Source organism: Manacus candei, unplaced genomic scaffold (genome assembly GCF_025592945.1).
Source record: "Manacus candei isolate 608988 ecotype Guabito, Panama unplaced genomic scaffold, ASM2559294v1 h1tg000003l, whole genome shotgun sequence".
In the NCBI taxonomy this organism is placed as follows: domain Eukaryota; kingdom Metazoa; phylum Chordata; class Aves; order Passeriformes; family Pipridae; genus Manacus; species Manacus candei.
Window position 1 is genome coordinate 632738 of NW_026138051.1, and position 13802 is coordinate 646539.

The 13802-nt window shown below is 56.6% G+C and overlaps 1 protein-coding gene across 4 annotated transcripts in view; it reads left to right on the plus strand.

Moving 5' to 3' along the window:
* The window catches only part of STARD8 (StAR related lipid transfer domain containing 8), a 45577-nt gene extending 41290 nt beyond the window's left edge, over positions 1–4287 (plus strand). For all 4 annotated transcript variants that reach the window (XM_051789515.1, XM_051789509.1, XM_051789524.1 and 1 more), the window contains 6 exons: positions 53–263; positions 467–581; positions 883–1098; positions 1402–1619; positions 1778–1954; positions 2500–4287. In XM_051789515.1, the coding sequence (XP_051645475.1) occupies positions 53–263; positions 467–581; positions 883–1098; positions 1402–1619; positions 1778–1954; positions 2500–2617 (1055 nt within the window). In that variant the 3' untranslated portion in view covers positions 2618–4287. The remainder of the gene's footprint in view (positions 1–52; positions 264–466; positions 582–882; positions 1099–1401; positions 1620–1777; positions 1955–2499) is intronic.
* The last annotated feature ends 9515 nt before the right edge of the window (positions 4288–13802 follow it).

Below are 13802 nucleotides of genomic sequence, written 5' to 3' on the forward strand. Positions count from 1 at the left end.
GTGGGGGCTGCGGGCGCGGCCCCGCTGAGCCGGCGCTGCCCCCTGCCCGCAGTCGTGTCCAAGGAGCAGCGGCTGCAGGCGGTGCAGGCTGCCATCATCCTCATGCCCGACGAGAACCGCGAGGTGCTGCAGACCCTGCTCTACTTCCTGAGCGACATCGCCTCGGCCGAGGAGAACCAGATGACCGCTGGGAACCTGGCCGTGTGCCTGGCCCCCTCCATCTTCCACCTCAACGTGTCCAAGAAGGAGAGCACCTCGCCCAGGTAAGGGCACCTCCCCATCACCCTTCCCTGCCCGTTGCAGGAGGAGGCCAGCGGGATGGGGTGATGGTGGGACAAAGATGCTCTTGGCACAGCCCATTGCTCTGCCCTGCAGACTGGGAGTCCCCAGTGTGACATAAATCAGAGCCATGGGGGGCTAGGGGCGTGTGGTGCCCACTGGTCCCAGCACCCCCTGCCCCCCACAGGGCCATACACAAGAGGGGCACCATGGGGAAGCCGGACCAGAAGGACCTTAACGAGAACATGGCTGCGACACAGGGGCTCTCCCACATGATCACCGACTGCAAGAAGCTCTTCCAGGTGGGTGGCAGTGGTGTCCAGCCCAGCACTGCCCGTGGGAGGTGTGACCTCACTGGTGGGTGCAGTCCTGGGGTGACATGAGGGCACCCATCTCTAAGTGGGGCAGCTGTCACTGGCCAGTCACCCCAGGCGCAGAGCCCAGTTTCATCTCCTGGTGGTGCAGGCTGTATGTCCAGAGGGCTGTGTCCATCCTCCCCACTCCTTGGTGGGATGAGTTGTGGTTCTTTAGCTGCCCAGGACACTCACAAACTCCCTGCAGGATTCATTTGGCTCGCTGAAGATGTGTGTTCTTGGTTTGCAGGTCTCCCATGACATCCTGCTGCAGCTGAGCAGCTCCTATATGGCTGCAGATGCTTATCCACATCCCCTGACTGACTTGGTATGCCAGGGGCAGAGCAAGGATCTGCACTCCTACTTCGAGCAGAGCGTCCAGAACCTGCTCAAAGAGTCATCAGAGAAATTCAAGGGGTGGCTGAGCAGCCCAGGGCCCCTGAACACAGAGCTGTCCTGCAAAAAGGTAAATGCCACAGTGTGGAGGGACTTGGGGACATGGGGAAAATGTGTATGGGGTGACCATGGGGATCTCCAGGCACCTACGAACCTGCTGGTGCTTGTTCTCTTGTGCAAGGTGGGATCAGCAACCCTTTCCCTGGCCAGAGAGGGGACTGAGGGATGGAGGCTGCTCTGGGCCCAGCAGTCCTGGCAGAGAGGCCACCACATTAGCAGAGCAGCTGGCTGCTGCCATCCAGTGCTCCTCCAGCAGCCAAAGCAGATCCCAAGCCATCCCATCCCCAGTCAGCCCCTGATGTTGTGCCCTCAGGTCGGGGATGGGAACCCTCTGCGCCTCTGGAAGGTCTCCACGGAGGTCGAGGCCCCTCCTGCCACGGTGCTGCACCGGGTGCTGCGGGAGCGTCACCTGTGGGACGAGGACCTGCTGCAGAGCAAGGTGGTGGAGGCCCTGGACCAGGACATGGAGGTGTATCACTACGTGACGGACAGCATGGCCCCCCACCCGCGCAGGGACTGCATGGTGCTCCGGTGAGGGCGGGCAGGGACCCCGGCAGGGTTTGCTCTTGGTCTGGTGCATCCCACCTGCTCCAGCCCCATCTCCTACCCCCCGTGGGGGGCTCCCCCACCCCTCCAGTCCCTCTGTGGGCCCCGTGGGTGGGCACAGAGTGACCCCTGCCCGTCCCCAGGCGCTGGCGCACGGACCTGCCGCGGGGAGCCTGCCTGCTCATGTCCCTCTCGGTGGAGCATGACAAGGTGCCGGTGGAGGGAGGCGTCAAGGCTGTTGTGATGAAGTCCCAGTACCTCATCGAGCCCAGTACCATGGGCCGATCCCGAGTGACCCACATCTGCAGGGCTGACCTCAGGTAACGGGGCCCTCGGTGCCACTGGGGGGGGGATGGAACACCAGGTCCTGGTGGGGCACCAGAGCTGCCCACCCCTCCATGGGCCTGGCCTGGCTCCTGCCCCACGGTCCTGCCTGCCCCGAGGGGAGGGCGCTGGGCTGGGGCCAGGGTTTGCCTGCCGGGTGGGGACTGGACAAGGAGCCACCAGCTCAGTCAGTTCCTCCCATGGCTCCAAGGTGGCAGCTCCTGCAGAGCACCTGGGGTTCCCTGTGGGTCTGGAGCACGGCCTTGGTGCTGCTGAGCCGTGCTGGGGTTTGGGGGTGCGAGGGTGGGCTGGTAGAAGGGGCAGCCTGGTTGGGTCACAGGTATTCCCCACATGCCTGAGGTGGGGATGGGGGAAGCAGGTCCCTGTCCTGGCACATGGTGCTCGTTCATCACCTCCTTGTCCCTCCCCATGGGAGCTGTGCCCAGTGCCTGTCCCCAGCAAGGGGCACTGTGCTGCTCCATGGCAGGTGCCAGCATCCCTCCTGCCTGCTCATCCCTCTCCTGCCTCTTCCCTTCTTCAGGGGCCGGTCTCCCGAGTGGTACAACAGAGTCTTTGGCCACCTCTGTGCCATGGAGCTGGCGAGGATCCGTGACTCTTTCCCAGCCCTGAGTCCCAGTGGCCCTGAGACGAAGATCTGAGGCACCAGGAAGATGCTCTGTCCTGCCTAACGTGGACTCACCATGGATCTGGACTGGGGCTCTCGGCAGGGAGCACGGCGTGGGCAGTGCCCGTGGAGGGGGAGGCAGAGGCACATATTTATAAATGTCCTTTCACCCCAGGCTGGGCAGTCCCTGTCCCACCAGCCCTGAAGCGCTGCAGGGCAGAGGGTCCACAGAGGAAAAGCCACGCAGCCCCTGTCCCACAGGAGGGGTGGGGGAAGAGGAAGAGGGGCTGTGGGGTGACCCCAGGAGGGCAGCCTGTGGCAGGAGCTGGGTCCCAACGCCGGCTGGGAGCAATGGTGGGGGCGAAGGAGTGTGGAGCGAGGGGGGAGGACACAGGAGGATCGAGCAGAGAGGACGGGCCGTGTCTGCAGGTCGCAGAGCTGTGTCGGGAAGTGCAGGGTGGGCAGCGAGGGGTGGAGTGTGTCTGTGGTGTGACCCGGCAGGGACAGCCAGGGAGTCACAGTTTGGTAGTGCAAGAGGCTGCTGTTCTGGGAGGAGGGAGGCTCCCCATAGGTACATAGGTACAGCTCGAGTGCCAGCCCCTGTCGAGGGGCAGAGGGAACCTGTTGCAGCTTTGGTGCTGAATTCATGGACGAAGCAGCCCTGTACTCCTGGGCCTCGCTCTTCCTTGGCTAAAAGCCCTCTTGTGCATTTGGTTTCAGTGGGGCTGGATGAACCAAGCCAATCCCATCCCTCTTTACTCATTGTTTGGATGGGGCAGGACATGTCTGGAGCCCCAGAGCAGCTGTCCCTAAGTGGGCTATGAGGGGAAAGGGCAATGCCTGGAAGGCAGGACAAAGGGTGGGAGGGAGGGACCCTCTGGAACAGCAGCTCTCCTTTCTTTGCTGCCATCAGGGTTCAGGGCAATGCCCTGAGAGGGAAGAAGGGCAGAGCAGCACTAGCTGCTCCATGGCAGTGCCTGGGGCTGTAGGCACCATGAGAACAGTGCAGCAGAGCATGGTTGCCCAGGCTGGGTCACCCCTGTGCCAGCTGCTGAGTCCAGCCCCATCCCCTCCTGGCTGCCAGGGGTGGTGGGAGATGGAGTTGTCCGGGAATCACCTCCTCGGGCAGCCATAGGGGCACAGCCCATGCCCTCTCCCTTCCACAAAGATGTCCATTCCCCTTCCCATCCCTCCCTTGCCTCCATGCAGAAACTGTCCACCGAAGCTGTCAGCACATGGGAGACGACCTGGTTTCTCCATTCAGGAAGGGACTCAAATTCCCAGACATTGTTCCAACTGGAAGGCAATGCGACCCATGCGCTGGGGACCCCCAGTGTCAGTTTGGCCCTAACATGTCCTGTCTGTCTTTTGGTGAAAAAAAGCACAAATCAGCCTCTAGTCTGTGTTTTTATATATATATGTGTTTTAAATATACATATATATATATAAATATAACTAACATTTGGGGGAGTGAATTTTCTCCTGATATTTTTTTAAAGTGTTTCTTTTTTTCTATCTATAAATACTTGTACAGGTGGAATATTAATATATAACTGGTGGCAGAACTCAGCACCAGGTGATGCTCACTTAGAGCCAGATATTTTGTATTTAAGGGACTTTTGTATCATATAAAACTTCAACAATTGTTTGACTTGGATGGGGGCTGCTCTTCCCATCTGTGCAATTAATAAAGTACTAACGAGATCTGCTGGCTGATGAAGAAATCTTCGTGCTCAGAGTTTCAACAGCACTGGAGCAGCCCAGGGCCGAGCAATGCATGTCCTTGGGCTGCCCATGTGTGGGTGAATGGACCCAAACCCAGCAGCTCCCACATCCAGCTGTGCTCCAGGGCCTTTCCAAGGGTTGGGGTTCACCTGGCATTGCCATCTGCTGTAGGGAGAGCAGCCTGAGGAGGAAGATGAGTATCCAGCATCAATCAAGCATCAGTGATGATGACGAAGAACCACTTTGTGCTGGCGCCGTCCCTGGAGCAGACACCTCTCTCCGCTGTTCTGGAAGCAGTGATGGAGAACGTGCTGGAGTAGATGAAGATGATGGTGATGAAGGCTGTGAGATTCAAGCCTGGAGAGGAAGAAATGTCTCTCTGAGCATGATCTAAGTGTGGGAGAGCAGCAGTGGGACTCCTCAGGCTTTTAGCACCAGAGGGGCAGAGACTGGTGGGCATCTCTGGCTCGTCCGGAATCCAGCCCGAGCCTGGCGATGCCCATGGCCAGGGCTCCAGCTCCTGGCTGGAGAGGGGACCCTCCCCAGTCCAGGATGGAGGGTAGAGCTGGCACCTCATCTTACAGGGTCCCAGCAGGATGGCAGCACCCTGTGGACCCACCCAGGCACCCCAGTGGCAGCAGGGTGAGGGCCCTCTGGGCACTGCCACAGGGACCCTGTCCTGCCGCACATCCGTGCCTGGGTCCCAAGGCCCCAGCGTAGTTGAACAAAGGGGCTCTCCCCACTACACAGTGCTGCACTGGGTGCAGACACTAAAGAACACCCAAAAGCCTCTGCAAAGCCAGCTGGAGGCACGCCAGGGCTTTGGAGCTCACAGACCCCAGCCACACTCCCAAATCCACCTTTGCTCGGTGCCGGCAGATGATCAGTCCAAGAGCGTTTTCCTCTAACCCCTGATTAGCACAAACATTTAAAAATCAATTCTTTAATGAAATCCTCCAAGTCACATTAACACAGATCCACATTTTTTCTCCTGCACATTATTTGAGATTAATCTTTTCAAGCCTTCTAAAAGCCAACCCCCACAACTTAGTAAACCTCTACATTGGGAAATGACTGCAGAGCGGCGATGCCAGGCTCAGTTCGGCTTAATTGGAGATAAAAGGAGAGGAAATCATTCCTTATTAGCCAGTCAGGTAGGAGCTGTACTGTATTTAGAGTGCAAACAGCCCAGTTACAGGGAGGAAGACACACAGTTGTCTTTCATTACACATACTTGAAAATGTGTATCTGGGGAAAATGATTGATTTTTTTTCTCATTCCAAAGAGAAGCTGTAGCCCTCACAGACAGCTGTGTGGGCCATGCCTGCCCCAGGAGTGGTGCCTGTACAGCCTGTCCATCTCTCATCCTTGGGGTCCTTAGGTCATTATCTCAGCCCAGGCAGAAGAATCTCTAATGGAGTTACTCAGCCACAGCTCTCAGCACCCAGGGGTCTTGGCTGGTGGAGTCTACCTGGCCCCATCACCTACCCAGTATCTACGTGCCCCCCCACCACCAATTCAACAAGCCCCTCAGGAACAGACATCACTCTGTATCACACCTGCACCAGGATGGGGCCCCCACAGCTCCGCAACTTCTCCCTCCACATGGGCACATGGGCACAGTGCTTCCCTTGCCCTAAATCAGCCCCAGCCAGGAGAGACCCTCTTGTCCCAGGGGATTTAAGCACTGTCTTCATGCTGGGGGGCTTTCAGTGGGCTGGAGTAACTTTCTCAGGGAATAGGAGTGAACTGGTTTCCCTTCCTGCATCCGCATTGTGGCTTTAACCCCAGCCAGCAGCTCAGCACCACAGAGCCACTCTCTCCCACAACCCCACTAAGGGGAGGAGAATGGGAAAGAAAAGAGAAGCTCTTACCTTGTGGGTTGAGATATAGAAGTTTAATAATTAAAAATACCAGTAATACTAATGAAAAGATGCCCAGTACAATTGCTCACCCCCTGTTATCACAGCACCTTTACACCACATTTGTATTTCTTAATGTGAGCTTTGTTAATGGGCCAAAAATTTCCCACCCTTTGGCAGCAATCCTTGTCCAGACCCTGGGATCACACCTCCCTCCAAGCCCCAGATGCTGTGTGTTGGACACCTCCCCACACGGGCTCAATCCCTGGGTGGTGCAGCCCAACAGTATGTTGCAATACAGACCCGGGGGGCTCAGGAAGGGCTTGTGCAACCGTGTAGCATAGATTTATATCCCGGGATTCCAAAGGTGTAACCTCCATGGCACAGCTCCGCAGTCATGTGCTGGGCAGCCCTGGCTCCAGCACGGCCACATCCCTGGATAGTGTTATGTTTGAGCAAACCAAGCCAGTTTTCCCTTTTGCTTTGCTTTCCAGTGGGATAATCCCTTGGTTCTCACCCTGGCCTGGCCTCCCTGGTGCTTTTTCCCCCTCTGGACAAAATCCATGCTACCTGCCCGGGATGGCAGTCACGCAAACTGGCACACTGGTCCCAGCATCCCTGTGGAACAGACATTGTCTGGTCCAAGGACAAGATAGGAATTCAGGCATCCTCACTGCCTGACGCCACCCACAGGATGTTTGGGGCAAAAGTGTTCATTTTCTTATAAAACAATGTGCTGTGAACTCATGCAGCACTCCCAGCCCTGCCCAGCACCCTGATGGACACGGCTCCTCAGGCTGGGATCACACACACAGCTCAGACAGGGGCCTGCCACGTGGCCTCCTGTGGGATGGTGAGTGGTCCCAGCAGGAATCCTGAAGGATCAGCCCACTTCAGAACACAGACTACCCATCTGCAGCTCCCAGCTGGTGGCACCTCAGCCAGGCCCTGCATTCCTTTTCTGTCCTCAGATCTAGGAGGGGATCCTCCTCCAGGCAGAAAGGAGATGGAAGAGGGCAAATGGGAGAAAACACTGCTTTAACTGGTGCTTTGGAAGTTAAATAGGAACGTGGGCAGAGTCGTTCTGGAAACAGAGATTGCATAAATCTGATCAGACTCTGTAGGTAAGTGAAGCCAGATGGTCCCTGTGGGAAGGGGAAGGACCTGGGGACTGGAAGAAATGGGAGACCAAGTCTTTCTTTGGAGACAGGATATGTTTTAGGCAGCACAACTACAAGAACATTTGGGAAAGGTGCTCAGAGGATGCTCCAGCTCTCCTTTCAGTTACAGCCAACCCCGCAGTCCCATGGTTTCTAACTGGGATCCAAAGCCCTGTGGATCCCTGCTGTGTTGCAGAAGCCATCAGGGGATCCCATCCCCCTGTCCCCGGCCGGTCCATCCTCAGCACACGCGACTGCTGCGCTCGGAGCCGGGGCAGCTTCCGAGGGAGCCCGGGGGCACACCCAGGGTGACAACACACAGCACCCTGCTCACAAGTGCAACTCGTTTTTATGACATCCTGTTTCTGCTGGGGGCCACGACGAAGGAATCTGTTCCTCCTTTCAGGGAAGGAACACGCCTTGTCACCTGACAGAGGTGTGTGTGTTCCTGGCACAGCTGGCACACCCTGGGCTCCTGCCACCCCGAGCCCACTCTGCTGGCACTGCAGGGAGAGAAACAGTTTCCTCAGTGCCACTGGAAGAGGCAACTCCCCCACGGGTGCCCTCCCAAGGGTTGCCTCTGGAGCCCAGTTGGGAGTTGGCATTTCACCACCTTGGTCTAGCCATCCTCAGCTGCTAAAAGCTTCCAACACTTTCCTCACGTCCCTTTTTTCCCTCCAGTGCCCCTGTGGGGGCTCAGCCTCTTTATCCAATCCTGGCTCTCTTTAGCCCTTTCTTTGTGTGGTATTTATATTGCAAGAGCCTCTCCTACTCCAACAGCACCTGGATGGAGACTGATGACCCCTTGGCTTTCCAGCACATGGAAGCTCCATCTCTGCACTGTTTCTCCCTTTCCTTTATTCCAAGGTTTTGTTTCTGGCAGGTTGCTCCTGCTTTAAACAGCCAGAGGGCTCTGTTTGGCTGTAAACACGTCCTAGGGACAGCAAGCAGATGTCCCTCCTTGTCTCCGCTCCCCCAACACCCCTGTCTCCTCTTCCTCTCTGTGTTTCTTCCCAAACTATCCAGGATTTTTACTATATCATCAAATCCTTGTTTGTCACCTGGTGTGAGCTTATCATCTTCATTATTTTATCAATATAACAACCCCCCCCCCCCCAAACTCAACAGCGTCACAACCTCCAGCTCTGACTGTGATATCTCCAGAAAGTACAGCCCCTCCCCGGAAAACCTGCTTTTCCCAGAAACACTCCTGGCATCCCAGCCCCAACTCCACATGTGGAAACAACGTTTGCAATAATAATCAAACCTTTAGCAAACATCATTAGAACCAACTTGCCAAAGAGCAGAAATAATTACCAGGTAATTACTCTGTGGACAGCCAAGCAGGAAATGCAGAACAGAGTTTTCTCCATGTTAAACAGGGAAACACAGGTAGGGAAAAGAAGCACCAAAGGGCAAAAGTTGCTGCTTAAGCCACGAAATGAGGAGAGAAACGCTCGTTTTGGCCCCACCCGCCTGCTGCTTGTCTGGCCCCGTGCAGGGGGATGAACCCCCAGCGCCGGGAGCTTCGGCATTCCCAAGGCTGGGATCTGCAGGCACAGCCGGCTGGGTTGTCTTGTTGCGCTGCCCCTGCTCCTGGTGTCCTGCCCACAGCAGGACATGGCACTCTGCTGCTCCCCTGGTCCCCGCGCTGGAACTCGGACATCCACACCAGGCTGCTCTGGAGCACTTTGGGAGAGCTTTAGAGCACCGCTCCCAGAAGGCTCCAGCAGAGGAGCACCCCAGGTGCTGATGATCTGCGCACCCAACCCAGCTGCTGGTACTTTAACAACTTCGCCTGCAGCCCCTCGAATTGCTAAAAGCAAGCGAGGAATTTTTCCCTTTCCCCACCGGACTTCTTCCACTCTCTCTGCACATCCCCGTCCTCGCTCGGCCGTGCCGGCAGGTTCCGCCGGTGGGCAGCGTCCTCTTGGGGGGAAAACCAGTCACAATAAAACTGGTGGCAGTTTTGGGCGCCGCGGGGAGCGGATTATGCAAATGAGGACATCCGCTTTAATGGCGTTCCAAGATTTTTAGTCAAATTTAATTACCTTCCGCCTTCCTCCTCTCTGTGCCTGTCCCTGATCAAATTAAAACAAACAACCCCCAGCAGAGTGTTTGTGACAGGAATCGTGTTGGAGACTAATTAAAACCTGACAATCGTCACTGTGATGAGCCCGGCAGCCGCCTGTGCCAGGCGGAGGGGGGACAGGGCAGGTGGCACAAGGACAGGGCAGGTGGCACAGGGACAGGGCAGGTGGCACAGGGACAGGGCAGGTGGCACAAGGACAGGGCAGGTGGCACAGGGACAGGGCAGGTGGCACAGGGACAGGGCAGGTGGCACGGCACGCTCGGCACTGGATGCTCCCCATGGCAGCTCATTACCCGCCCGCTCCCGATGCCACCAACAGCTCCTGCCTGTGCCATGGCTGGCTGGGAGGCAGCTGGAGGGGGGAACACGTGAGTCTCAATTAACTTCAGCAATAATTTAATGAACTAATTAATAAACCCATGCGGCACCTTCTTGGGATGCTGCGGAGGCTGGCGGGGCGAGCTCTGTGTGGGGGCTGCCATCTGCCATGGCACTGGGAGCTGGGGAGCGGGGGCAGCTGGGCTGGGCACCCTGTCACACGTCTGTCTCCATTAGAGAGGTGGCCTTTGGCACGTGGGGGCTCAGGCTGGCCCTGGCAGCTTCCCCTGGCCCTGCTCGGCTCCCCCCGTCCCAATCCAGAGTGGGCTTCATGATCCTGCTTCATTTTCCCTCTCCTGCATTCCCCCAGGTTTGGCCTTGGTGTGGAGCAACCCCCACTGTGTCCTCTCAGGGTTGTGCCTTTTTCCCTATTGTTTCCAGTGCCTATGTGCCCCCAGTGCCCGCTGGAAGCAAGCTGGCAGCTCTGGCTCCCTGTCTCCCTGGCCACACGGGTCTGGCTGGGATGGGGAGGACAGATGGATGTTTGCAGGATGTTTGTGGCCGAGCAGCCGGAGGGAACAATCCCCGTGTGATGAACCAGCCGTGACCTGACCCCTCACAGCCTCTCCTGTCCTCAGGGGTGTCCTTGTTACGGCATCGATGAAGTCACTAAGTGATCCTCGTTAATATTCCCCTAAATCAATGGGTCTTGGCGCTGTCACACACTGGCTGGTTCCAGTATTTTAGTTGGGAGAGTCCTCAAGGGGAGCTGGGCTCATTAATTAAATCCATCTAATCAATCTGGCCTGCAAGGGCACCGGTTATTTATTCATCAGAGGCTGCACTGTGCAGCTCAGGCGATCTGAAAGGCAGTAAATAAACATGGAAATGGAAAGCTGAGGCAGCAGAGTTTGCCTGGGCCTGGGAGACTTCGGAGCTGGGTCAGATAATATGGGATCATGCGTTTAATTTAACAAAATCCAATAAAAAGTGCATCTGGATTGAACAACACCCCTGGGATGAGGGAGCTGCCAGGGGACAAGCCCTCAGGGGTCGGGGTGGGCAGTGTCGTGGGGGTGTGCCCAGCCCCTGCCCTCTCCCAGCACCCACCCGTGTCCAACCTGCAGGGAGATGCTGGGGCGAGGGGAGCACCAGGCTTGGCCAGGGCGGGCAGGAGTTCCCAGAGCCCATCGCAGCTGCCCACGGACCGACCTGCTCATCCCCCTCTGTGCCGGGGATCCCACAGCGCCGTGGGGCTCACGTGTGCCGGGGAAGTTAATTACAAGGAGAGCCTTTCAGGAATTAGGGAAGAGGCAAAATTCAACTGATGGATGGGAAAACAAGGGAGGGCGATATGTCACTTTTCAGCTCATTGTTTGCAGAACTATTCTCTGCTCTAGTGTAAAATGCCAAGAGAGCCGAGCTGTCGGGAGCGGATGAGCTCCCTCCCAGCCTGCTTAAGCCTGGCTTTGCCATTGCTGGAAACCAGAGTCATTTCAAAATCCTTGTGAATGCAGAGACTTGCAAATCAGCACTGAATAAAACATTGCTGGCCTGAGTGGGGCATGTCTGAACCCTTGATCCAACAGGTTTGGTGTCTCTTGCAGCTTGGAAGAGCTGATATATCCATTCTCCCATCTTGGTTTTCACCCCCAAGAAGCTGGATTAGCTGCCACGGTGCTGGGATTGCCTGAGAGCTTTTCCCAATGAAAGGCAGAGGGTTTCTGAGGCATGAGGGCAGGAACCCTCTGTCCAGCAGCCTCTGGGAATTTTCATCAGCCTTAGGGATGATCCTGCTGCAGGCTGTGCCTGAGGGATTCATGGATACCCACTGGTGGCACAGCTAAATACAGGTGTGGGGAGTGGGGGTGTGCAAATACCAAAGGGCAAGTGTTGTCAGACAGGTACAGGTGAGGATTAAGGTGTGAAGTGAACCAAGCAGCTGGTAGTGGTGAGCTTGTGGGAATGGCAGCCCAGGGAACAGAGACACTGGGATGGGGTCAGTGTGGGAGAAGGTCAGGGACCCGCAGGGAGGACAGGAGGAGAATGAGGTGCCAGCATGCCTGGTGTGCCTGCACAAACAGAGCTGCCTTTGCATCTCTGCAGGGGCTGAGGAAGAGAGGGCTGGGGGGAGGAAAACCTGCCAGAACAGGAGCATGGGAAGGAGGACTGAGGGAGAGTGTGGCAGGGCCACAGCTGAGTAGAGGCAGAAGAGCAGAGGGCAGCTGTGGCTGGGCCATGGTTGGGGTTTGACGCTGAGCCCCCAAGCACAGGAATGTTGGGAGCTGGGGTTTGCTCCCAGCCCCCTCCCAGCGGAGGGAGGGGGTTCCCTGAGACAGGGAGGGCAGGGGGTAGAGGAGGCCTTGGTGCTGCTGTTGGTGGTCTAAGCTAGACTCTGCATGGAAAAAGGTAATTCAAGTGTGGGTGGGTGCTGAGGCTGTCAGGGTGCAGGGAGGGGCACAGGATTAGCCTGTAAATCATAATAAATTAATATGCAAAGCTGAGGAGAAGGGTTTTTCTCACCACAGCTCCCTCGCAATGTGAGAACTATGACTTGGATGTCACCCCACCACCAAGCTAGCTTCCCAAAGTCCCAGACCCTGTAACCTGGAAAACTTCTGCAAAGAGAAGTGGAAACTTCTAAAAGGGATATGGGCCCACATTTCATAAGTGCTCTGCCACTGACGAATGGAAACCCTTTGGGGAACAGCTGCCGTGGAGGGGACCAGCTGGGCAGAGCAGGAGGGTGCTCCAGCCTCCTCCTCCTCCCTCTCTCCAGGGTGAGTTGGGCTGGCAGAGCCCACGGCCCTCCCTCTCAGCTTATCCGGCACAGCAGCATCACCTCCGGCCCCGGGGACAGGTCCCTGCAGAGCCAGGGCAGGGCTCTGGGATCCCCTTGGGGGGCTTTGCCAGGGGGCCAGGAGCCAGACCTGCCCGAGCCCCCCACCCCCTCTCCCAGCTCCTGCATCCCCCAGGGCTGGGATGGTTCCTGCGGTACCTGCGGTTTTCCCCTCCCACTTTCCTGGGAGTTTTCCTGGGAGTGGAGCTCTAATGAGAGGAACACAAACTGTTAAGTAGTTTCAGCCATGAAGAAAGAATTGAGGTTCACGTCCAGGTTTGGTCTAACCCAGTGTTTTTCCGAGCTGGTTTCTCCCCCCCCATCCCTGACTCCCAGTGATTCACCACGACCTCAGTACTTCTGAGTTAACACAACACACTTGGCTGCTGGTTGATGGTTTATTAATTCTGGACTCATTCTCATGAAGATCTGTCCTATCTGGAAACAAAATGCTTTTATCATGTGTCCCAAGTTTCTGGCCAACCCTTTGGTCTCCAAGCTCGCCTGGAATGAGGGCAAGATCATGAGGAACAACAAATCCAGTCTTTCAGACATTTTCCCCTCTGAGGTTCAGAAAGCCCAGCCACACCTGCCTGAAGGATGCCCTGGGCAGGGGATGGGGAGAAGCCAGTCCATCGGTGTCACCTGTTACACAGCAAAGCACAAGAGCTGCATTACTGGGATGAGCAAAACACATTCCCCAGTGCAGTGTGTTTCCGAAATCCCTGAATGGAAAATCCATAGGCCTGGAAATGAACGCATTTGTTCTCTCACTGTCTCCATCGTTTTCTGGAGGAGTGCGCCTTCTCCAGGGGCTGCAGTGGGAAGACAGATGGTGAGAGTGACTCCAGCTGTCAGTCCCTGGGGATGTGTGGAGGAATCAGTGTTTGGCATCTGATTTAGCTCTGCTGCCTCCTCCAGTCACCGCTGTCCCTGGCTCTGAAAGATGTGTGTGCTTCTGAGGCAGATAAATTAAAGCTCGCACGTGCTCGTCCCCTCTGAAATGTCAGCTGCCAGCTTGTCACGAGGATTCCAGTGGGTCTGGGCTCACTCTCTGGAATCTGGATGTCTGCCTCCTTCCCCTTCCAGGGCAGAGTTACACTGGCCTGGGAGAGGACCTGCAGCCAACCCAGGCAGACAGAGCTGGGGCCTGCAGGCAGAAGTGGGCAGGGACAACTTCTGGAATAAAAGGAGCCTTTGGGGACCATCCCCTTTCCAGTGCT